A 24,736-nucleotide genomic window follows, 5' to 3' on the forward strand; every position below is an offset into this window, starting at 1 on the left:
GTCACTAAACAACCTGACAGATGTTACCGGGAAGACTCGGTATTTGAGGGTGACTTATATTTGAGCAAAGGTAGCATTCATGTTCACCTATGCATGTGAGGGGCATGGGGACTGGTGTGCCCCAGAGCCTGGAGGGCCCCCATGTGGCAGCCAAGGGAGGCTGAGGAGCCAGGTCAGTTTCTGCTGTGCCTGGGTCTCCACCGTTTCACAGCACTGACTCCTCCTGGTCAGGAGACCTCTGCTGTCATTGTCAGAGCATGCAGGTGTGGACTGGGACAGGATCCAGGGCTCTCTTGCCATCTGGCCCTGCTCCTAGGGGCTCACAAAAGCAATGACAGCAGAGGGGATGGGTGGGCACATCCCGGACACAGTGTGGGGGCTGATCCTCCTACCCCAAGCCTCAGCAACCACAAAGGGCTGGGTGAGAACAAGAGTGTGGTGTGTTAGGTGTGAGGTGGAGGAAATGCCCATCTGTGGCCTGTGGAACTCAGAAGGGCAAAGAGAACCCATGAAAGGCACCTGAGTGGTGGGCAAAATGAGCAAATAGTGTCTTTGTAGACAGGCAAACCCTGGCAGCTCTGCGCTGGGTGCATCAAATTAGAGGCAAGGCCAGGCACAGTGGCTCACGCCTGTCATCCCAGTACTTTGGGAGGCCAAGGTGGGTGCATCACGAGGTCAGGAGTTCAAGACCAGCTTGGCCAGCATGGTGAAACCCCGTCTCTACTAAGAACACAAAAAATTAGCTGGGCATGGTGGCACATCCCTATAGTCCTAGCTACTTGGGAGGCTAGGGCAGGAAAATTGCTTGAACCCGGGAGGTTGCAGTGAGCTGAGGTCACGCTACTGCACTCCAGCCTGGGCAACAGGGCAACAGGGTGACTCCCTCTCAAAAAAAAAAAAAAAAAAAAGAATTACAGGCAAGACAGGCCCTGAAAGAGGCTGATCTATGAAATGCAGCTTCCAGGCACAGCTCTGATCTGAGATAATCTGCAACTCCATGACGCTGCAGCTTGATAGTGTGTGTGCTTGTGTGTGTGCGCATGTGTGTTTTGACTTGTGTCTTCCACTAAACTTCCATCTTTGATCACTCCCTTCCCTCGCTGCTCTTTCCTGCAAACCCATCCCTGGGACACCCCAAAAAAAGAGTGGGAAAAAGACACAGAGCCAAACCTTTCAGAGCTGAGGTAGGGAATGGGGTCAGAAGACTGGGCCCAATCAACCTCCTCTTCCCCATCCATGGAAGTGACCAATTTAGAGATTTCAGCAAATCCCACAGGTGCCATACTCACAACGGCCCACAAACTCCTCAGTGGTACATCCACACACTGGCATGCCACTAGCAATGAAAAGGGGCCCTGTGAGTGGACACTGGCGGTGGCAGAATCTCACAGACAGCGGCACAAGAAGACCCCGCCCTGCCCTTGAGGATCCCATGGGATTCTATTCCTGTGAGGTTCTGCAACCAGCTAAAGACTCCTGGTAATAGAACACACATCAGTAGTTGCTTTGGGGGAGGCCAGGACTTGGGGGGCCTGGGAGAGTTTTCCGGGGTGATAGAATATTGTATATCTTGACGGTGTGGTGTTTACACAGGTGTCATCGTCTTTCAGAACTCATTGGTTTGAGCCTTTGATATTTATCTTACGTATGTAAATTCTAACTCAACTAAGAAAATAGGCGTCAATTCAGAAAAGGGGGAAAAAAAAAGAGAGGTAGCAGGAGGCAGAGGATGTGGCGTGACTTCTTGAGGGTACCTTGGTAAATACAGGCACCCACACCAGGCCTGGCAAATGCGGAGCCGCTGCCTGTAGGGACGGGCTCCTTACCTCGAGCCCCTGCATGCCTCACGGGCTCATCCTCTCCAGCCCTGCTGTGGGCCTCACGAACAGAGCTTCCCAGGTTTTAAGAGAGGCTGTGTATCCTTATTTTCATGTGCAATCTCTCTGTTTTTTAATAATGGCCGTAACCTCCTGCATTTAAAAACACAGTGATCCTCAAAGACCCCATCAGGCCCTGTTGCCACTGTACCACCTTATCCTTAAAAGTTTGGTCCACAAGAGTGTTTCAGATGGCCTCAGGGCTGCTGGAGGGTCCCTTGTGTTTTTTGATTTTTTATTTTTGCCATTTTTTAAAATCGTACTTTAAGTTTTGGGGTACATGTGCAGATCTTGCAGGATTGTGGTATAAGTACACACATGCTATGGTGGTTTGCAGTCTCCATCCCCCATCACCTAAATCAAGTGTTTCTCCCAATGCTATCCCTCCCCACCCTCGCCGTCCCTCCCCTAGTCCCTGACACCCCAACAGACCCGAGTGTGTGACGTTCACCTCCCTGTGCCCATGCGTTCTCATTGTTCAACACCCACCTATGAGTGAGAACATGTGATATTTGGTTCTCTGTTCTTGTGTCAGTTTGCTGATAATGATGGTTTACAGATTCATCCATGTCCCTACAAAGGACATGAACTCATCCTTTTTTATGGCTGCATAGTATTCCATGGTGTATATGTACCACATTTCTTTGTCTAGTCTATCATTGATGGGCATTTGGGATGGTTTCAGGTCTTTGCTACTGTAAACAGTGCCACAATGAACAATGTACATGTGCATTTATCATTATAATAGAACAATTTATAATCCTTTGGGTGTATACCCAGTAGTGATATTGCTGGGTCAAATGGTATTTCTGTTTCTAGATTCTTGAGGAATCACCACACTGTCTTCCACAATGGTTGAACTAATTTACACTCCCACCAACAATGTAAAAGTGTTCCTATTTCTCCACATCCTCTCCAGCATCTGTTGTCTACATATTTTTTAATGATCGCTATTGTAACTGGTGTGAGATGGTATCTCAATGTGGTTTTGATTTGCATTTCTCTAATGGCCAGTGATGATGAATATTTTTTCATATGTTTGTTGGCCTCATATATGTCTTTTTTTGAAAAGTGTCTGTTCATATCTTTCACCTAATTTTGAATTTTTTTTTTCTTGTAAATCTGCTTTAGTTCTTTGTAGATTCTGGATATTAGCTATTTGTCAGATGAGTAGCTTGCAAAAATCTTTTCCCATTCTGTAGGTTGCTGGGGTCACTCTGATGATTTTTTCTTTTGCTGTGCAGAAACTCTTTAAGTTTAATTAGATCCCATTTGTCTATATTGGCATTTGTTGCCAATGCTTTTGTTGTTTTAGCCATGGAGTCCTTGCCTATGCCTATGTCCTGAATGGTTTTGCCTGTGTTTTCTTCTAGAGTTTTTATGGTGTTTGGTCTTATGTTTAAATCTTTGATCCATCTGGAGTTAATTTTAGTGTAAGGTGTAAGGAAGGGGTTGTTTCAGCTTTCTGCACATGGCTAGCCAGTTTTCCCAACACCATTTATTAAACAGGGAATCCTTTCCTCATTGCTTGTTTGTGTGAGATTTGTCAAAGATCAGATGGTTGTAGATGTGTGGCATTGCCTCCGAGGACTCTGTTCTGTTTCATTGGTCTATAGCTCTGTTTTGGTACCAGTACCATGCTGTTTTGATTACTGTAGCCTTGTAGTATAGTTTAAAGTCAGGTAGATGTGATGCCTCCAGTTTTGTTATTTTTGCTTAGGATTGTCATGGCTATGTAGGCTCTCTTTTGGTTCGCTATGACATTTCAAGTGGTTTTTTCCAGTTCTGTGAAGATGGTTAATGATAGCTTGATGGGGATAGCATTGAATCTATAAATTACTTTGGGCAGTATGGCCATTTTCATGATACTGATTCTTCCTAACCAGGAGCATGTAATGTTTTTCCATCTGTTTGTGTCCTCTCTTATTTCCTTGAGCAGTGGTTTGAAGTTCTCTTTGAAGAGGCCCTTCACATCCTTTGTTAGTTGTATTCCTAGGTGTTTTATTCTCTTTGTAGCAATTGTGAATGGGAGTTCGCTCATGATTTGGCTCTCTGTCTGTTATTGGTGCATAGGAATGCATGTGATTTCTGCACATTGATTTTGTATCCTGAGACTTTGCTGAAGTTGCTTATCAGCTTAAGGAGATTTTGGGCTGAGACGATGGGGTCTTCTAAGTATACAATCATGTCATCTGCAAATAGAGACAATTTGACTTCCTCTTTTCCTAACTGAATGCTGTTTATTTCTTTTTCTTGCCTGATTGCTCTGGCTAGAACTTCCAATACTATATTGAATAGGAATGGTGAGAGAGGGCATCCTTGTCTAGTGCCTGTTTTCAAAGGGAATGCTTCCAGTTTTTGCCTGTTCAGTATGATATTGGCTGTGGGTTTGTTGTAAATAGTTTTTATTATTTTGAGATACAGTCCATCGATATCTAGTTTATTGAGAGTTTTTAGCATCAAAGGCTGTTGAATTGTGTCAAAGGCCTTCTCTGCATCTATTGAGAGAATCATGTAGTTTTTGTCTTTGGTTCTGTTTATGTGATGGATTACATTTATAGATTTGTGTATGTTGAACCAGCCTTGCATCCTCAGGATGAAACCTACTTGATCATGATGGATAAACTTTTTGATGTGCTATTGCATTCAGTTTGCCAGTATTTTACTGAAGATTTTTGCATCAGTTTTCATCATGGATATTGACCTAAAGTTTTCTTTTTTAGCTGAGTCTCTGCCAGGTTTTGTTATCAGGATGATGTTGGTCTCATAAAATGAGTTAGGGAGGATATCCTCTTTTTGTATTGTTTGGAATAGTTTCAGAAGGAATGGTACCAACTCTTCTTTGTACATCTGGTAGAATTCAGCTGTAAACCTGTCTGGACCTGGACTTTTTTTTGGTTGGTAGGCTATTAATTGTTGCCTCAAATTCAGATCTTGTTATTTGTCTATTCAGGGATTCAACTTCTTCCCGGTTTAGTAAGTGTCCAGGAATTTATCCATTTCTTCAGGGTTTGCTGGTTTATGTGCATAGAGTTGTTTACAGTAATCTCTGATGGTAGTTTGTATTTCTGTGGAATTGGTGGTGATATCCCCTTTATCATTTTTTTTTTTTTGCATCTATTTGATTTTTCTCTCTCTTCTTTTTTATTAGTCTGGCTAGCAGTCTATTTTGTTGATCTTTTCAAAAAACCAGCTTCTGGGTTTATTGATTTTTTTTTTTTAAGGGATTTTTGTGTGTCTATTTCCTTCAGTTTTGCTCTGATCTTATTTCTTGTCTTTTGCTAGCTTTCGAATTTATTTGATCATGCTCCTCTAGCTCTTTCAACTCTGACAATAGGGTGTCGATTTTAGATCTTTTCTCGCTTCTCATATGGGCATTTATTGCTATAAATTTCCTTCTATACACTGCTTTAAGTGTGTCCCAGAGACACATGTTCTGTCTTCATTCTCACTGGTTTCAAAGAACATCTTTATTTCTGTCTTCATTTCATTGTTTATCCAGAAGCAAGTTGTTCAGTTTTCATGTAGTTTTGCAGTTTTGGGTGAGTTTCTTAATCCTGAGTTCTAATTTGATTGTGCTGTGGTCTGAGAGACTGTTTGTTATGATTTCCATTCTTTTGCATTTGCTGAGGTGTAATTTACTTCCAATTATGTGTCAATTTTAGAGTAGGTGTGATGTGGTGCTAAGAAGAATGTGTATTCTGTGGATTTGGGGTGGAGAGTTCTGTAGATGTCTATTAGGTCTACTTGGTCCAGATATGCATTCAAGTCCTGGATATCCTTGTTGATTTTCTGTCTCATTAATCTGTCTAATATTAACAGAGGAGTGTTAGAGTCTCCCACTATTACTTTGTGGGAGTCTAAGTCTCTTCGTAGGTTGTTAAGAACTTGCTTTATGTATCTGGGTGCTCCTGTATTGGGTGCATATATATATTGGATGGTTAGCTCTTCTTGTTGGATTGATCCGTTTACCATTACTTAATGCCCTTCCTGACTATTTTGATCTTTGTTAGTTTAAAGTCCATTTTATCAGAGACTAGGATTGCAACCCCTGCTTTTTTTTTTTTTTTTCTTTCCATTTGCATGGTAAATCTTCTTCCATCCCTTTATTTTGAGTCTGTGTGTGTCTTTGCACAGGAGATAGCTCTCCTGGATACAGCACACCGATGGGTCTTGACTTTTTATCCAGTTTGCCACTCTGTCTTTTGACTGGGGCATTTAGGCCACTTACATTTAATGTTAATATTGTTATGTGTGAATTTGATCCTGCCATTTTGTTACTGGCTCGTTGTTTTGCCTGTTTGTTGACACAGTTTCTTCATTGTGTCGTTTTTGCAGTGGCTGGTACTGGTTGTTCCTTTCCATGTTTACTGTTTCCTTCAGAAGCTCTTTTAAGGCAGGTCTGGTGGTGATGAAATCTCTCAGCAACTGCTTGTCCATAAAGGATTTTATTTCTCCTCTGCTTAAGCTTAGTTTGGCTGGATGTGAAATTCTGGGTTGAAAGTTCTTTTCTTTAAGGCTGTTGAATATTGGTCCCCATTCTCTTCTGGTTTGTAGGGTTTCTGCTGAGAGATCCGCTGTGAGTCTTCTGGGCTTCCCTGTGTGGGTGACCCGACCTTTCTCTTTGGCTGCCCTTAGCATTTTTTCCTTCATTTCAACCCTGGTAAATCTGATGATTATGTGCCTTGAGGTTGTTCTTCTTGAGGAATATCTTTGTGGTGTTCTCTGTATTTCCTGGATTTGAATGTTGGCCTGCTTTGCTAGGTTGGGGAAGTTCTCATGGATAATATTCTGAAGAGTGTTGCTCTGTTGGGACCGTAAGTAAGATATTATCCATAAAATGGATGATCTTGCAATTAGAAAATTCTTTTCCACTGGGGGGCAAAGTCTGATTTACATGATACTGACACATGGTAGGACTGTTTAGCAATCCTTAAGTACTTTCTAATGAAATTGACAAGCTGGCCTTCTATTACTGATAGCTGGTTTGTAAAAGCAAATTTTTCTGTGTCCTGTTCTGCAAGTGGACTATTATAAAAGCAGTATTTTAAGTTAATAATGATTATAGGCCAATCTTGAGGAATCACCGTAGGGAAAGGGAACCCCTGCTGAAGGGGTCCCATAGGTTGCAAATTAGCATTGATAGCCTGTAAGTCATGCAAAAGTTCCCATTTACCAGACTTTTTGAAATAATGAAAATGGGCAAATTCCAAGGGCTGTTTGATGGTTCTATATGGCTGGCTCTTAATTTTTTCTCAACTAATTAATGGGCTTGTTGTAATTTCTCTCCTTTTAAAGGCTACTGTTCTATCCAAATAGGATTTTGAGAGAGCCACATCAGGGTTAGGGAAGGAATAATAATGGCCATTATTAGAAAGGGGTCTTCTGTTCACGTAATTCATCAAATTCCGCCCTCCAGAGGAGGTACTGACTGGCATCTAAAGTGTTTTAGCTAGCACTGACCGGTCCCCTGGGGTCATACAGAAGTTGTCTGCTGTGGTTCTCAATTAATCCTTTTGTAACTGGGCTAGTGGCTCTGTTTTCTCTCATGCTTCTTCTTATCTCTTTATAAGTGTCAAAAGTAATGGCTTCATACCTGATTGCCTTGTTGATCTTGTATCAACCGGCAAGACAAGAGCTCCCTCTCTGATGCCGCGTGCCTCAGACGGGGTCCCATAGCTGTAGCATATCCCTTGTCTTGTTTCCAATTTATTGGGGTAGTGGGCTCAGGAGAAACCTCTGTTTCCTCTGTGTTATCTTTACCCAGTAATGGCAGGGCTGAGGGAGGAGGAGGTGGTGGTAAGGTAGGTGATGGTTCCACCTCTCTTCTCTTCTTAGGCTCTTTTGTGTAGACTGGGGCCAAAGCAGCCCTAACTAAGGCCCATGATGTTAAAAATGTTACTAGGAGCCATTGCCCTTGTGCATGATGCCATTTACAGTTTCTTCCCACTTGTTCCCAGAACTCTAGGTCTAGTGTGCCTTCTTCCGGGAACCATGGGTTATGGGAAACAACAGTTTGCATTTGATCCCTTAATTGAGCCTGTGAAACTGAGGCTCCACTAGCTCTAAGTAGCTGTTTCAGTGCTTTCATATATTTTTGCTATTGAGCTGCTGTTATCCCATGATGAAACCCTAGCTTGAAAATTCTCCCAAACTTGGAAATCCTAAGGGGGCTCCAATGATTTACTAACGGCAGTCTCTTCATCTTTGTTTTCGAGGGTTCTGTGGTGATCTGTTGCAGTGTTCCTCACATTGGGCATCATCTGCCAGGTCTGTCCCGCAGACCCTGGCGGAGTAAGGGCTGCAAGGGGAATACTTAGACACAGGTATCCAATGAAAGAGAGGCTAGGGCGGCTAAGAGTGAGCAGCCTTGATAAGCTGGAGCTGCTCACTTGTGTTCAGTACAGACTTAATGCCAAAAGCCTGAAGCCAGCATTATCTTTGGGTAATTAACATAGTCATCCCCCCTTGCGGGGAGCAGTCTCACATGCAGATGATCAAAGGTCAGTTTCTGGACAGCATAAGTAAACAAGCCTATTTAGATAAACTCCTTGCACCTACTCCAGGCCCCTTGCCTCAGGGTAAGAGAACAGCTGCCTTCTGCTTATTCTCCCCTGAAGCTTTGCAGAGTCTTCTGACCTTTCAGAAAGCCCTGCTTCTTTCCCTGTAGCTTCTTCCACCACCCTGACTGATCCCCCACAGTGGGCTGGTGTGCCTCCCACCCCACCCTTGTCTCTGGGCTCAACCACAGGACTTGCTTTTGCCAATAGGATGTTAGCAGACACAATGCAAGCAGAGGTCTGGGATGTGTGCACAGATGGGCTCGATCTCTTGCATGGCTGCCCTCACCATGAGAAGAATGTGCCCCACATTCCCTTGCTGCTGGACTCGTATGATGACCCTACAGAGAGCCCTTACATCAACTACCTTCATTATTTCCTACCACAGTCCTAGGAGACAGTCTTGTCATCCTATTTCAGATGAAGAAACTGAGGCCTCACTAGGGGTCACAGGACTTTTATCCCAATCACACCAGTGACTGGTGGCAAGACCAGAAGCCTGTGTCCTTCTGACCTCACCACCGTTGGTCTCAGCCGAGCTTCTCCCACAGTGGGACTTCCTTACAGACTCACATCCCCTCCAGTAGGCAGGAGAGGTTCCTGGTCAGCATTAAGGAAAAGCACAAGGGGTGCCCACATTTTTCTGCTCAGGTAAACTGAGAAACTGAGCCAGACTCAGAAGACATTTGCCCCTGAATCTAGTTAAGTGGTTTCTGTCTGGAGTGCAATGAGCAGCTCCTGATTGTCAGGGGGAGGTTTAAAGTAGACACAGAAGAAGATAATTTCATCAGAAGAGGCTGCAGCCTTTGCAGATGTTGCCCCGGGAGCCCTCGAATCTCTAGAGAGGACTGATGGTTGCTTGTTTGCTGGTGGAGATGTGGAGAGGAAAATGGAGCCGGGTGGTCTCCAGAGGCCCTGAGTCAAATTCCTCACCAGCCAGCTTGTCCTGAGTGCCTAGGAGCCACCCAAGCCACAACCTCTGGGATTGACAATGGCCAGGGATGGGGGATGTGATTCAGAGTGGGGAAACTGAGGCAGAAGGTGGCTGAGAACTGGCCCCATAATACATTCATTGAAGAGGGAAGAGGGTTGCAGCTGCCTCAAGGGAAAGCTGTTTCTCATGTGAAAGTAGTTATTCGCATGAACATTGCCCCGAGACCCTCACGTGCCACAAGCCTTAGTCCTATTCCTTTCTCTTTATGACACTAGCAGGGAGGAACTGCAACTCCCATTTTACTAATGGAGAATGGAGGCTCAATGAGATGAAGGCCTTGAGCAAGGTCAACCCACTGAGAATCATGTCTGGGCATGTGTGACTTCAGAGCGGTGCGCTTTGGGGAAAAAGTTTGACCCCAAGTTGTGTGATATGGTTAGGCTTAGTGTCCCCACTGACATCTCATCTTGAATTGTAATCCCCATAATCCCCATATGGAGAGACTAGGTGGGGATAATTGAATCATGGGGGTGGTTTCCTCCATGCTGTTCTCAGGACAGTGAGTTCTCAGGAGATCTGATGGTTTTATAAGGGGCTCTTCTCCCTTCACTCAGCACTTCCTGCTGCCTTGTAAAGAAGGTGCCTTGCTTCCCCTTCACCTTCCACCACCATGACTGTAAATTTACTAAGGCCTCCCCAGCCATGCTGAACTGTGACTCAATTAAACTTCTTTCCTTTATAAATTACCCAGTCTCAGGCAGTTCTTTATAGAAGTGAAAACAGACTAATACACTGTGTCTACCCTGTGTATAGGCATGGAACATGAGTAGGCCTGGTCTGCCTTTGGTTCGGATGTGTTCATTAAAATAAATCATTAATAAAATGATACCTAATTTACTTGTCATCAGAGAATGTGGTATTCTTCAAGTCAGTTTGCTAGAGCTTACTACTTAAAGCATTTTGATTTCCGTAACTGTCAATAGTTTGGGTGAAATCATTCTTGGCCATCAGTTGTTGCCTTGCTGAGGAGCATACTAAACATAATTCAGCCTTTTCTAGAGGAGTCTGGTGAACAAAGGTGGACAAATGTGTTCACTATGAACAGAGGTAACTCTGCTGCAGTAAAAGAGGTGCCCCTTGAGCCACTGAAGTGAACTGGATTCTTCACTGTACACTGAATGTGCCCAAATTTCTAGCATTATGTTTTTAAGTCTCACCTCCACTGTCAGATTATCAGTTGCACTGTTAGCTGCTGTCAAAGGCCATCTCCACCCTATGTGAATGGCTATGGACAAGGAGACATGATGGCCAAACCTTGTAGGTGTGTGTTAAATATATGTATATAATAGAGCAATGGCTCATGTGCCTCCTGCAGGGACTTGGTGACATTTACACACCTGTCGTTGCTACTCAAGTTCTTTACTTTCTTCCTCTCAGTTGTGTTATAGGCGTTTGTGTTGCCCATCTATTACATCTAGGTAAGGATGGACTCCACATGAGGTTGGAGCAATATAAGGAAAATCGATTTGCTGGGAGTGGGTGTGAAAAACAGATTCCGGGCCGGGCACGGTGGCTCACACCTGTAATCCCAGCACTTTGGGAGGCTGAGGTGTGTAGATCATTTGAGGTCAGGAGTTCAAGACCAGCCTGGCCAACACGGTGAAACCCCATCTCTACTAAAAATACAAAAAAACTCCTGGGTGTGGTGGCACATACTTGTAAGTCCAGCTCGGTCAGGAGGCTGAGGCAGAAGAATTGCTTGAACCCAGGAGGCAGAGGTTGCAATGAGCTGAGATCGCGCCACTGCAGGCTGGGCAACAGAGTGAGATACTGTCTCAAAAAAAAAAAAAAAAAAAAAATAGATTCCATGCATCAAAGGCCATGTGAAAACCTGTACACGGATGTTCTTACCAGCTTTATTAGTAACAGCTAGAAACTACAAACAGCCCAAGTGTTCTTCCGTGGGTGAGCATCAGCTGTGGTACATCCACATTGTAGAATGCTACAAAGCCATAAAAGGGAAAGAATTTTGATACACACAACTTGGATAGATCTTGAGCATTAGATGAAGTGAAAAAAGGCAATCCTTCAAGGTTTCTTGCTGCCTAATTCCATTTATCTAACATTCTCAAAATGATAAAATATCAGTGATGGAGAACAGTTCACTGGGTACGGGGGCTGGGGATGCAGGGAGGCTGTGATTATGACGGGGGAACATAAGGGAGTTTCTTTGTTGTGATGGAACTTTCTGGATCTTGATTGTGGTGGTGGCTACACGAATCTATACATTGGGATAAAATTTCATAGAACACCAAAAAAAAAAAAAAAAAAAAAAAAGAGTGCCTGTAAAAATGAGCACAATCTTTCTAAGGCCTACAGTTTTGTTAACAGTAATTAGTAATGCAGTAGTTTCCTGGTCTTGATAATGGTATTATGTAAGATGTTATCATTGGAGGAGGTCGGGCGAAGGGTACAAGGTAACTTTGCACACTGTCTTTTAAACTTCTATATGGATATAAAGTTATTTCAAAGTAAAAAATTAATTTTTTAAAGCCTAAGACAGCCAATAGAAATAATTTTGAGATTATCTGGTGCTCTGAATTATATCTGTTATCGTTTCCTTCCAACTGTGAGTTTTCTATTTATGCATAATGTTACAATATAATTTATCTTTGTGGCCTATAAAATAATTTTTCCCAGTTCTCTTTTCATTATTATAATGATAAAGATAATTATTATTCATCATGACTCTGTCTGAACTCTTTTATTTACCCAAACCAATGACCCAGATTTGCAGCAGCTGTGAGAGGAGAGGAGCTGGGTTAGGGAGGCCACAGGCAAGAATGGTGACATTAGACTGTCGGCTCCATAAGGACATAACTGCGTATTGTTTTTTTTTACTCCTGCTTCCCCAGTGCCTAGAATGGGGTCTGAAATGCTCAGTAAATATTTATTGAGTGCGTGTATGTGAACCCAGGGTCTGTGTCTATATGACCAGCGTATACTAAGCCATAGGATGTACCTGTGCCTTCTTGGATATCACTAACTATAAATACCAGGAGACAGACTGCAGTTTTATGGCCCTTCTGCATGGGGATGGGACACACCATTAGTCAAGTGGTACACTCATCCGCTTCTCACTCATGTCCTGAGAGGCAGGCAGTGCATCCCCAGTTCAGGTTAAGAGAATGGAGGTTCAGAGAGGTTGTGCAAGTTAAGGACATGTAGCTTGTGTGAGGCAGAGGCCCTTCTTGCACCCAGATCAACTGGCTGCCCAAACCTTCATTCCTCCCATTGCATACCTTTCCTTGCAGAGACTCCTTGCTGTATAAATTGTGATGCATAGACCAAAATTAATTGGAGGATTTTTTTTTTTTTTTGAGATGGGATCTCTGTCACCCAGTCTGGAGTGCAGTGGTGCAATCATGACTCACTGCAGCGTCAACATCCCTGAGTTCAAGCGATCCTTCTACCTCAGCTTACTGAGTAGCTGAGACTACAGGCACGAGCCACCACACCTAGCTAATTTTTAAATTTTTTGTAGAGATGAAGTCTCACTGTATTGCCCAGGCTGGTCTCGAACTCCTGGGCTCAAGAAATCCTCCTATCCCCAAGTGCTGGAATTATCAGCATGAGCCACTGAACCTGCCCTATCTGGAAATTTGAAATCAGATTTATGCAGGAGTGTCTGGATTATTATTAATGTCTGATTCATCTCTTCATAGAAAGGGGTCAGTGACCCCAGTGTCACTTTGGGCCATACATCACGAAGTGAGTCACAAGTTATGGAGCTATTTCCCAGGTGTTAATGAGGGAAGAGTACTGGGCTCAGAAGTGTTTTGCAGACCTGTCAGGGGTCAGAGGACATCAGCAACAAGAATGTGACAGAGTAGACCTTTCTGGGGGAGGCCAGGTGGGAGAGGAAGGGTGACCCAGGGACATAGAGGACCTTTCACAGCAGGTGCCAAGACTCTAGGTCCTTCTCCAACATTCTGGTAAATGACCATTGCCCACTTGGCTGGAATTTGTGCAAAATTGGCTGCATTCTGGGAAAAGCACGTGTCAAATCCTGCCCAGAAAAAGAGGCTGGAGCCAACATGTCCCTTGTCCAAACCTTGTCTGTGATTTGCCTCAGAAACTGTCCTCCTGGAACCCCCAGAATGCCTTCTGCTCCTACACACCTGAGCAGTTCTTATTTCTTTGCATAGATTAGGAGGATATTCCAATCTACTCTGGATTAAAAGTCACTTTTCTTGCATGCTTCTTCCTCTGAGTGATAGCTATGGCTTCATGCAGTTCTCTTCTTAGGTGAAAAAGTTGATCAAATATATGGCCACTGAACTCTCTACACCTTACAGAGTTGGATAGTATTATGGACACTTCTTTGAGGAATCATCTGAATCTTTAAGCTGTAGGAATGGACCCATTAGTGGATCATGGGATTAATTTAATGGGTCATAACAAGCATTTATGAAAATAGGAGGGGAAGTATCAGAATCAGAAAGGTATTGCATGCAGTATGAGGACGTGTGCTTCATGAGCCTTCTATTTCAGGGTATGGATGGTTTGTGTGTTCGGGGTTAGAGTATGGGGTAGAGGAAGCTGACTAGCAAAGCTGTACTTTCCTCCATAGTATCAGTGTGTCCCTAGGAAGGGGATGCCCTTCTGTCTAGGTGGACCCCTGGGTGACTTGCTTTCCCAGTGGAATGTGATTAAAAATGACACTTTATACTTCTGAGTCAAGGTGGTGCTGACATTGGTGGGAAAGTCCTAAAGGATGGGGCCTCAAAATGACTGGGTCTCTGAATCACTGCATGGAGGAGAGCCACCCACAAACCAGGAAGCCTCACCTTGATACTTACATGAGTAAGTGGATTTCTCTTGTGTTGAGCCACTGACATTTTGGAACCTGTTTGTTATATAGCAGCAAACGCAATCCAATTTAATATATCTTGGAATATATTTTTGAGCCAAATTTCATCGTGAGATGTAATATTGTGGGGTCTGGTCAAAGAAGTTTGAAAATAATGCCTGCTCTACCCCAGCCTCCTTATTTTTCGTATGGATTGTCAGAGAGTGGGGCCTACCCACTGTCTCCTGGATGAGCTGGGACCAAACCCTGCCTATGCAAGAGGGGTGATAACATGAGGTCTGGGTCTGCTTTGTTCCCATGGATTCCAGCAAAGCGGATCCCCAGTTCGACTCCAGCAGGCACCTCTCTCACCTGTCTCTGCCATGTCCACACTGCTGCCAAGGGACAGAGCTAACATCTGGCTTTGCTTCAGGTGCCCTTCAGGTGGCCTCCAGTCCCAGAACAGCTTAGGGACAGGAAGGGTGAACCCTGCCTGGCCCTGCTGAGCTAGTTCTTGGGGCTCCCACTGCAAGCTCTGTGGTTAACGCCTGTGCTGACAGCAGACAGGACAGACTTTCTCTGAAAGTCTTGAGTTTCTCTGAATCTCTGAAATGCAGGATTCTGAGAAACCCAGCGGCAGCCTTGCCACGCACCACTGGTGTAATACTGGGTGAATCATACGCACGTCCAGGAACTTGCCTCCACATTTTGTCACAGGGTGTTTGGTCCCCAGTGCTGATGCTGCATGGTAGATGGAAGCACAGAGGCTGCTATCATGCAGAGCTTGTCACCTCTAGGAGCTGGAGGCCACCCTAATCCTGACATTCAGCTGCTGGGGGTGGGGAGGTCCTGAGGGGCAAGGCTTAGGGGCTGTTTGCACACACATGGCCACATCAGCCTTTGCCTTCCCCATCACCTGTCCCCATGGGGAGACTGGGAGAATGTGTTAATGCAGGTGACAGCCAGACCCAGGGTCTGGAGTTTGACAGGCTTGATCCCCTTGCAATACCCCTGTGAGGTGGCCAAGTTAGGCATTTGCCTCAGCCCCACCCCCCAGTATTATGGGGGGATGGGGAAATGGAGGCTCCCGGAGCTTGCTTGTCTTGCTCGAAGTCCCCTCTTGATTGGCTGAGAGTGGGCTAGATGGACCCCTGGCACCTTGAGGGCAGTCGGGCAGGCAGGGCTCAGGGCACTGGTGTCTGATTGACACCAACATCTCTGAATGACACTGACTTCTCTCTTTCCCCAATCTGTAAGCAGCCTGGGATTTGATCAGAGTTGATTATGTCTCTTTCCCCAGGGGTGATGTTTGTTTATGGAAATAAAGCAAAGAATGACAAAGAGGTTTAGGAAGAACCTGGGACAGGCTGGTCCTCAAGGTCTGGGGACAGGGAGGTTTCTGTGCTCTCCCCCACCCCACAGTTCTGGGCTGCCAGAGTTATCTGCTCATCTCCTCCTCTACATACTCATATTCACCCCTCACATTCCAGTGGCCTGAGCTTAGTCTCTTCAAGGGAGGCTGGTCTAGTTGTGTCCCTGCCCCGGGGGAAAGGGAACTGGGGCTTTCTGAAAGGTCTCTGCCACATCCTTCCCATCCAAAATTATCTCATTCATTTATTTTCTGGGCATTGCCTTTCCCTCCCACTGGACTGCAAGCTCCCTAAGGACACGCATCTTATCCATCTTGTTCACTGCATGTCTCCAGCCCCTAGCACAGTGTTTGGCACATGGTGGGTGCTCATAAATGTGGAGGTGCTCATAAATAGCTAAGGCTCAGGCTCTCTTTTCAAGAAAAGAAATGCAGAATCTGGATTTGGACATGAATACACTGAACAGAAGGTAGGGAGGGTAGGTCAGAGGCCTGGGGAAGGAGTACAGTCCTAAGAAGGGAGAGTTTTCGATGGGTCCTGCTAGTCAGAGTATCAGGAAGTAGCCACTGCTGCCTAATGACCTTCCCCAAAAGTTAATAGCTTAAAAAATTCATTTAGTTTGCTCACAACTGTGTACTTTGGAAAGGGTTTGGTGGGTATACCTAGTCTCTGTTCTACAGTATCATTTAGGCCAAAGGATCTACTTTCAAGATGGTATTCTAAGTTGTTACTGACTGTTGACTCCTCTCCACAGAGCTGCTAGGGCTTCCGTGCAGCATGGTAACCAGGTTCCAAGCATGAATGCACCAAGAGACAAGAAGTAGTAGCTATCTGACACTGCATCATATCCTCCATATTTTACTGGCTGAGAAGTCACAGAGCCAAGATTCAAGGGCCTCTTGATGGGAGCAGTGTCAAAGAGTTTAGGGGTGTGCTTTAAAAACATACCTAAGGTTTCCTGGAGGAGAGGAGTGAGCAGCTACACATACTGCAGGGTTTGGATGTGGCCTGTAAGCTCTCCAGTATGGCTGGAGCAGCCTTAGTCTATCACAGGGTGGCTGAAGCCTTGCTCCTGCTACCATGCAGAAGCCTGCAATGTGCGTGGCAGATTATAGGCTCCAAAAGTGGCTGCAGCGCTTCCAGTCCCGCATGCCATGTGCTTCTGGAACATTACCCTCCCCATCAAGAAGTGGTATCGATTTTCACTCCCCTTGAAACTGGGTGGGCTTGTGACAGAATTGGTGCTGTGTGCCTTCTGAGGCTAGGTCCTGAAAGGTGAAACGGCTTCCACCTACCTACCTTCCCCGCAGACACTTGTTCTTGGATCCTAGCCAACAGCCCAGGCTTCATGTAGGTGCTCTGGCTGAGAGCCCAAGCTAGGCCTCAGCATCAACCCTAGGACATCTCAGTGAAAGACCAGACTTAGAGTCTTCCAAAGACCCAGATGACAGGGGTACCAGCGACAAATCATCTCCACTGTGCCCTACCTGAATCTCTGCCCCACACAACCCATGAACATAGTAAATGTTTGCTGTGTGCCACAAAGTGGACTCTAACAAGCAGACTTGGGCAAGCAGTTCCATGCACAGGAGTCTGCTGGAGCCACACCAAAGAGCAGGTTGGCCACTGAAGCTGGCATTTGCACCTGTAACCTGGAGGGCAGGGAGAGGCGTTAAGGGCAGGTGTGCAGCCTTGGGCAGGAGGAATGCCAGAGGGGCTAGAGCACAGCCCTGTGGGAATGTGGTGGTTAAGGAACCACCTGTCATCCTGAGGGCTTGGAGGGACTCTTGGTGAGATCTCCTTCCAGGTGAGGGGCTGAGGTGAGCTGGAGTCGGAGGAAGGTAGCTACCGGCCACACCTGACAGTGGGAAGGAGGCCTTCTCTGTGCTGGGATAGGGAAGGCTCTGACCAGGCTGTGGGATGGTCTGAGGGCCAGGAAGCTGTGTGTGGACCACTGGGGTCCTGGTGTTGACGGTTGGGTAGCTCAGGACCAGGGGCAGAGCTGAGGGGCAGGAGGGAGGGATGTTGAGGGCCAGGCCTGCTGCCGGAAGGGCAGTGAATGACGATCTCTTGACGGCATGTTCTTTGCTGGCTGCCTGCCCTTCACAGCACCCTGTGGGGGCCTGCGGATGACATCCCCTGCAGCCCCATCACCCTTTCACTCATTCTTACACCGTGTTATATATGTCTTCGCTTTTCTGAGTCTGACACATGGGAGGGGCTCCTGCTGCCAGGCAGCTGCTGGGGCTACAACCCAGATGACGGGTCGGTGGCATGCCCTCGGGAACCTACCGGGGCTCCACAGCTGGCCCGGCCTGTGCACTCTGTTGGCTGTCACCAAATGGCTGGGCAGCATCAAGCCCTTCGTGAGGGGCCATCCCCATTTCTGCAAGTGCTTGTGGGAAAATGCAGCTGCCTGGCTGTTGTAAGTGCTCCCCTCAACTTGGTTTCTAGCATTTGCTAAGCAGGAAGTGGGAGTGGCCCACCGCTCACCGCAGAGGGCAGGACCGCAGGCTCACGCAGGGCCCTGCTCACCCCACTCACCTCTGCAGTCTCCTGGGACCCCTCCCAGGCTGCACAGAGGATTTCCTCTGGGCTTCCTTAGTATTTATTTTTTTTTCTTTTGGTGTTTGTTCCTCATATAGGAACATGTCTATTCCAGCCAATCCTGGCAATTTGAGGGGCATTTTATGTGTGGTCTCACACTTTGAGGGTGTCCAATCCCATCTGCTGGAGGAACAAGTGGCCTGATATTGAATGGACCCTCTGGGCCGGTGTCACTTCTCTGGGTCGGTGTCGTCTGTCCCCTCACCAGCAGATACACTGCTCAGAGCGCAGAAGTTACTGGTGACGCACACACGTCCTTAAAAGGCTAAGATTTCTGGCTGAGGCAGAGGGACATTACTAACTGAAATGGAGCTGTCAGAAGCTCCTCCAGCAGGGCCTGATCAGCTGTGGGTGATGTTCACTTGTGAGAGGGGGCAACTTGGCAGGGCTGGGAGCAAGAACTCACACAGAGGGGCTGCCCTGGCCTTTGAAGAACCATAGATGCCAGGGAAGCAGTTGGTCAGCACAGCCCTCATCTGTGAGGACTCTGGGCCCACCTGACGTCCTGCACCCTCTTCCCACTCACCCCTGGCTTGGGGGTAAGCCGGGGACAACCCTTCTGCCTGGAGAAGGGGGCCGAGGAAGGAGGGTGTCTAGGGTGTCTTAGGTTGAGTTCCCCAAGAAGCTGATCCTGAGAGAAGATTCAAGAGCACCTAGAGCTTAACCCTGCAGGGAAGCCCTGGGAAGCTGCCAGCACTCACATCAGGGTGACTCCAGCCAGGAGGTAGGGGCCTGGGTAGTTATGTATTGACTTCTCAGCCTTTGGATGAGAACTGCTCCCCGGTGGTGTCATTCCCTCACTGGCACAGCAACTTTCTAGCGCCAGGAGCCCAACCTCAGGTGGAGAGGTGCAGGGAGGGCAGGAGGAGGTTTCAGAAGTGCTGAAGCGGTCACGCCTGAGGCACATGGGTGAGGCACTCCTGAAAGCCCCATGGGGGATGCCAGTGCATGTGTGGCTGTCGCTGATCTGAGGAAGGTGGGGTCACCCTCACTAGCATGAGCCATCTGAGGAGCGCACCAGGCTCTCCAACCTTTTGATGGTAGAACGTGGGGAGGGGCTGTGCCCTACAAGAGGAAAAGCTACCTGCTGGCTGGGTTGGGGACAGAGGCCCAGGCTAGAGATGGGCCCAGGCACAAAGGTGCCACTGGCTTCATGGCTCTGCCTAAGCTATAGAGATCCCCCTCCCCATCCCTCCTAGCTTGTCACTTGAGTATACTCACTTTCCCCCCATCCTCACCGGTGGCCTTTTCATCAGATCCCCATTGGATGGGTGGAAGTGCGGCTACCAGGGCAAACCTGGTGCTGTGTGGAGAGTGGGGAGATGGACAGCAAGCCACTGGGGCGGCCCTCGCCAATGGTCTCTCGGACCAGTGGGCTGAGCAGGGCTGCCTCAGGGTGGGACCTGGGCCTCCCAGCAGCCTCTGAGGTCCTGGCTGTCAGTGGTCGGGGTAGGACTACATGACCTCAAGGGGCCCTTCCAGAGTTAAGCATCATCTCTGAAACTGTCCTGCATTTCATGGTATGTCAGGCTCTGTGCTAAGTACTTTAAATTGTTACCCTCTTCAATCCTTACCATGCTCTATGAACTATGTACTACTATTATCTTCTGTTTGCAGATAAGGTAACTGAGGCCCCAGAAGTTAACAAACTAGCCCAAGTTAGAGACCAAGGGAATGTCAGAGTTGGGTGTGAGCCCCGAGCCAGGCCTAGGACCTGCCCAGTGGTGCAGTGAGGCTGGACCGACCTCTGCTTCCGGGCTGGGGCACAGTCCCATTGACCATGCCCCACCTGACTATGCCCTGTGAGGGACTCCTCTGGGCCAGGCCTGGTCAGCACCTTGCGCCGCCATGCATGGCCTGAAACAAGTCAAGCTACAGTTTCAGTTTTACATTGGTCTTTTATTATAACCATATTGAATGGGATCACTTTGCCAAAAGGAGAAATCATTTCTTAAATCAATATGAGTTATAGCATAAAGATGGATGAGAAAAAAGTGATAGGACATAAATGGCATCACTGAATATTCCATCAATCGAATGAATTGTGCCACTGTGAGAAAAATTACTATGACAGCTTTTACATCAAAGTGGTCTCAAGCCTGTTTATACGAACTTTATATATCTTTTTAACACTATAAAAAGAGAGCTTTAGAAAGTAACACTGAGAAAACAGTCTGGCCTTTGAGAAGGAAGCCTAGCTTGCCACGTGCATCCTCAGTGCATCTGGCCTCCTCACTCCACTTCACAACCTCTCCTGTCCCCCTCCTTGACACACGGGGAAGGGCCCAGGGGCCAGGTATGTGTCCTCAGGACAGGAGGGATGGAATTGGTTGTGGCTGCCACAGAATGGCCACTCTATGTGGGGAGCTAAGTCCTCCATACACACTCCTGTTCTATAATGAGTCCTTGGAGCAGTTTCTTAAAAAAATAAAAACAAAAATAATGTGCATCAGCTCTGACAGGTTATGAGGAGGTCAGCATGACTGCCACAGTGTTTGATATTTGTTTAGCATCTCAGAGTAGAGGAGGCATTCCTGTAATGAACAGGCAGCTAACCCTCCTGAGGCAGCTTCCTTAGCAACCCCAGGGCTGACAGCACAAGAGTCAATCCGTCATCTGCAGACAAGGCAAATCACAGGGAGGTCCTGGTTTATTTTTAGAGTCACATTCATTCTGCAGTGATATTATTTCTTTCCAGATTGCAGTTACCACTGAACATTAGCAGGAGGTCAGCTTTGGAAGAGGAATCCAGTGTAACTAAATGTTTACCATGTTGTCTGACCCATGGCATACACTTAAGGTAAGGCAAAGTCATTATGATTTGCTCGTCTGTAACTCTCACATGTAATATACAGAACTAAATTTTAACTCAAATTCCAATCTGATCAAAGAGGAATGCATGAAACACATACAGACATATATAAAAAAAAGAGATGATGATGGGAATTAATCTAAGCTTCATGTATACAAAATGTATTTTAACTGCTAATAATCAAAACATAAGAGGGGTTCCACTGATTACCACATTTGTTAACAAAATATATTCAGGATTTTAAAAATGTGCAGTTAAACTAAGCACCTGATAAAATAATAAAAAGGAACACATACTCTTTAATAGCACTGTAACTAATACTCAACTATGAAGAATTAAAAAAAATTGCTTAAAAACCGTAAGACAGTAATACAATTATCTGAGTATGAGCCTGTGGGAATTTGAGGCTGGTACCGCCCATGACCCACTGTCCTTGTATGTCTCTCCTCCAAGGAGGGGGTGAGCTTATAGGGGCCACAGAAGCAATATCTCTGAGTGATGCCATTGGACCTCACATGCCACCAACACAGGAGCACAGGATGGAGAGAACCGAGAGGACCTGCCTCTAGTGCGAAGCCGGGCTGGGGGTTTTCAGTGACTATGAATCACCCAGCCGACTGCAGTGAGCCAGCCGAGAGCCTTATTGACATGGTGGGTTGCCTAGTGGCTCTTGCAGGGCCAGTGACCCTCAGCTATCATGACTCTAGCTCTAGGGAAAAGGAAATACTAAAGGTCAGCAGATGACAGTGGCCCAGCTCCCCAGGGATGGCCAGCTCTGTGGTCCTTTCCAATCTGTCCCAGAGCCCTGGCAGGAACAGCTCTACACTCTTACTTTAGAGCTGAAAACACTGACACCTTCCCAAGGTGAGAAAGTGACCAATGGCAACCTTGCACAGTTGCAAGGTCACTCACTGTCTGGGCCCCCACAGCTCACAAAGTGTTGTCCTGGGGATGTGTGCTTGGCAGCAGTGTACTCAGAGGTGCTGAGAGGAACACTCAGAGCCAAAAGCCAGGGAGCTACAGTGTGCATGTGCCAGGCAACTGCTCAATGGCGGAAGGCACACTACCTGTTATCTGGCAAAACCAGTGTTGTTATTCACCTTACATGTTGATGTGGTTAAGAGGAGATTTCCCTGCTCGAGTTTAAGAACAAATTGCAGAACTAATTAGAACCCTCTCCACAGTAATTGACTTGGGAGCGAGTCACCATTTTCTTGGAGGGCAGGTGGAAAATCATGTCATTATCCTATTTGTCTATGGAGAAATACAAGGTTAGCAGTGGGAGGGATGTAAACAATGTCTGTTCCTTTATAATGAGCTTTCCTTTGTTACCATGAAGGCCTCCACTGCCCAGCTGCCTCACCATCCTCTGAGGACAGGCACAAAGAGCCAGACATCAGTGGCATGTCTGCTCTCCCTGATGGAGGTGAGACAGGCCCTGTGTCCCTCTGCCATCCTTACCCGTTCCTGTTAGAATTCCTGTGCAGGCAAAGGAGAGGAAAAGTATCCTTTCCAGGGATCATCTTTAAGGAGAAAAACAGTTCATGTGATGCCCTGTTCCCATCATGGTTTTTTATGGTGCCAACGGACAAGGGGGAGAGTCTCTAATCTGTGCTGAGCCCAGGAAGGCACTGGCATGTCAGACCCGGTCCTGGCAGTGGCACCCAGGATGCAGGGTTCATAGCTGAGCACAGGCCCTGCAGTTCCTACACTTGACTTCCAGGAAAGGAAGGGGTTGTGTAGAAATCCTGCATCCTCTTGGCATCTGGAATGCTTTCTAGGTATCCTTATTCCCCACAGAAGGGACTCTAGGTCCAATTCTCTAAGTCTTATGACTGCTACTTTAAGGCCAATGAGGCGTTCTGACTTTGGGTGGGAATGGACTTGGGTTTTTCCCTTTCTGCTTCAGTTGACAGGTATATACGGCTTTGAAGCCAGAAAAACTTAATTAGAAAACTGCCTGAAAGATTTTTATCCCATAAAGTCAAGGTTACATTTTCCATTTGAAGGACAGTAATATTCTTACATCTTTTGAAATCAGTGCAGCAAAAACTGGCTTATAATAACCTTGTTTTCTGGCTATGAAAGATTCTAAAAGGTGAAACACAATTGTTTAGGGAGAGACAGTGATGGCCAAAGTTGATATGGCCTAAAGATTGGAGATGCATTCTTTAATACATCAAAAAAAAAAAACTAACACTACATCACACCTAAATATGATTCCTAAGTTTAGACCCTGTTTCCAGAGATCATTATACCTCTGAGAAGTCAGTAATGGGTTTTTTTTTTCTCAGCCTAAAATCCACTAGTTCTAGTTCATTCTATTGCATTTAGCTCTGTGATATGGCTTCCCAATGTAGGAATAAAGTGGGCTGAGATAGATTTCCACAGAGGAAGCTTTCTTGGTATAAACCAATTTTCCTATGTCTGATGCTTTGAGGGATAGAAGATAAGAAAATAACTATTTCTCCCCCTCCTAAGTATAACTGATCACACATCCTTATTTGGGGAGAAGGGGACAGAGTAAAAATGATTCTAATTGTGATTTGGTCTTTTCTAACCGTGAGTATGATACTGAGTACGTAACTCAGCTCTAACTCAGAGCAAGAGTGGGGTGGGGGTTAGGTAAGGGCCCAGAAAGCCCTATCTGCATTTGGCAAACCTAAGCCTGTGTGCTTTGTGGCCACATATGCTTCTCTCTCAGGGGTTTCAAAGGGCTGGACCAATGCCAAATGCATGCTGGGAAGGAAGCAGTGCTTTCAGAGGGGTCTCCACTGGGTGAGCCTCAATCTGGGCTTGGGACCAGGGACTGAAGGGTGGCTGCATCCCTGTGGGACAGGACTGGGCCCTGTGGTCAGATGTCCAGGGGACTCACGATGGTGAAGCCAGAGTCCTTGCTGCTGTCGTCATCAGGGCTGGAGCTGGGGTTGCTGGAGGAAGCTGAGGCTGAGCCCATCAGCGGGTCTGAGAACACCAGCGGGGAGTAGGCTGGGGTCTGGCTTTTCCCAGAGGTGCTTCTGAGAGTGCGAAGAGGCTGGGCCTGCCCAGAGAAGGAGCCCCTGGCACTGCTCCCATCATCATCTTTGGAAATCAGAATGAAGTCATCTGAACTCCCTCTATCGGTGCACCCTGGCGTTTCTGAAGAGGCCTGTAACATACAGTTAGAAGTACAGATGGATGAAAGAAGAAACCGGCCAAGAATGGAGTGGAGGGCCCTGTGACTGGGGAACGCACCATGGAAAGCTAGGCCACCTCACCCTCCATTTGACCTTGAAAGACACAATGTTTATCCGGCTGCCCTGAGGCCCACGCTTTTACCAGTGGTGCAGGGCCAGCAGCATCTTGTGAGCCCCTCTGAAGCCAAATGCTGGCTTCCCTGGAGGAAAAAAGTGAAGCTCCTGTTTGATAAGCTTCAGACAGAGGCGGTGTCTGTGCTGCCGGGGAGAGCCCAGGCTCAGGAGCTGGCCAAAAGGTTGCAGGCAGAATCCCTACCAGCCTTATGTGGGGCTCTGCCATGCAAATCATCCGTCCTCCTTGAACCGTCACTCTCATCTGTGAAACAGCGGTAAAGGCAGTGCCTTCCTCCTAAGATGCTGTCGTGATACAGTGAGATGACATGTGAGCTGCTGGCTCCCTAATGTGAGTTGCCAGATCTGGAGTGATTTTATTGCTGGCTAGAAGGATAGCTTTCAGAAGGCCCGATGTATTTCATCTCATATCGATC

General features: G+C 46.6%; 1 protein-coding gene across 13 annotated transcripts in view; it reads right to left on the bottom strand.

Moving 5' to 3' along the window:
• Positions 1-24,736, bottom strand: part of TBC1D5 (TBC1 domain family member 5) — a 584,223-nt gene that overhangs the window by 19,058 nt on the left and 540,429 nt on the right. For all 13 annotated transcript variants that reach the window (XM_074405700.1, XM_074405701.1, XM_074405702.1 and 10 more), the window contains one exon: positions 1-24,160. This exon is cut by the window's left edge and continues 19,058 nt beyond it. In XM_074405700.1, coding sequence (XP_074261801.1) covers positions 23,867-24,160 — 294 coding nt within the window. In that variant the 3' untranslated portion in view covers positions 1-23,866. The remainder of the gene's footprint in view (positions 24,161-24,736) is intronic.

This window comes from Saimiri boliviensis, chromosome 9 (assembly GCF_048565385.1).
Source record: "Saimiri boliviensis isolate mSaiBol1 chromosome 9, mSaiBol1.pri, whole genome shotgun sequence".
NCBI classification, from domain to species: Eukaryota; Metazoa; Chordata; class Mammalia; order Primates; family Cebidae; genus Saimiri; species Saimiri boliviensis.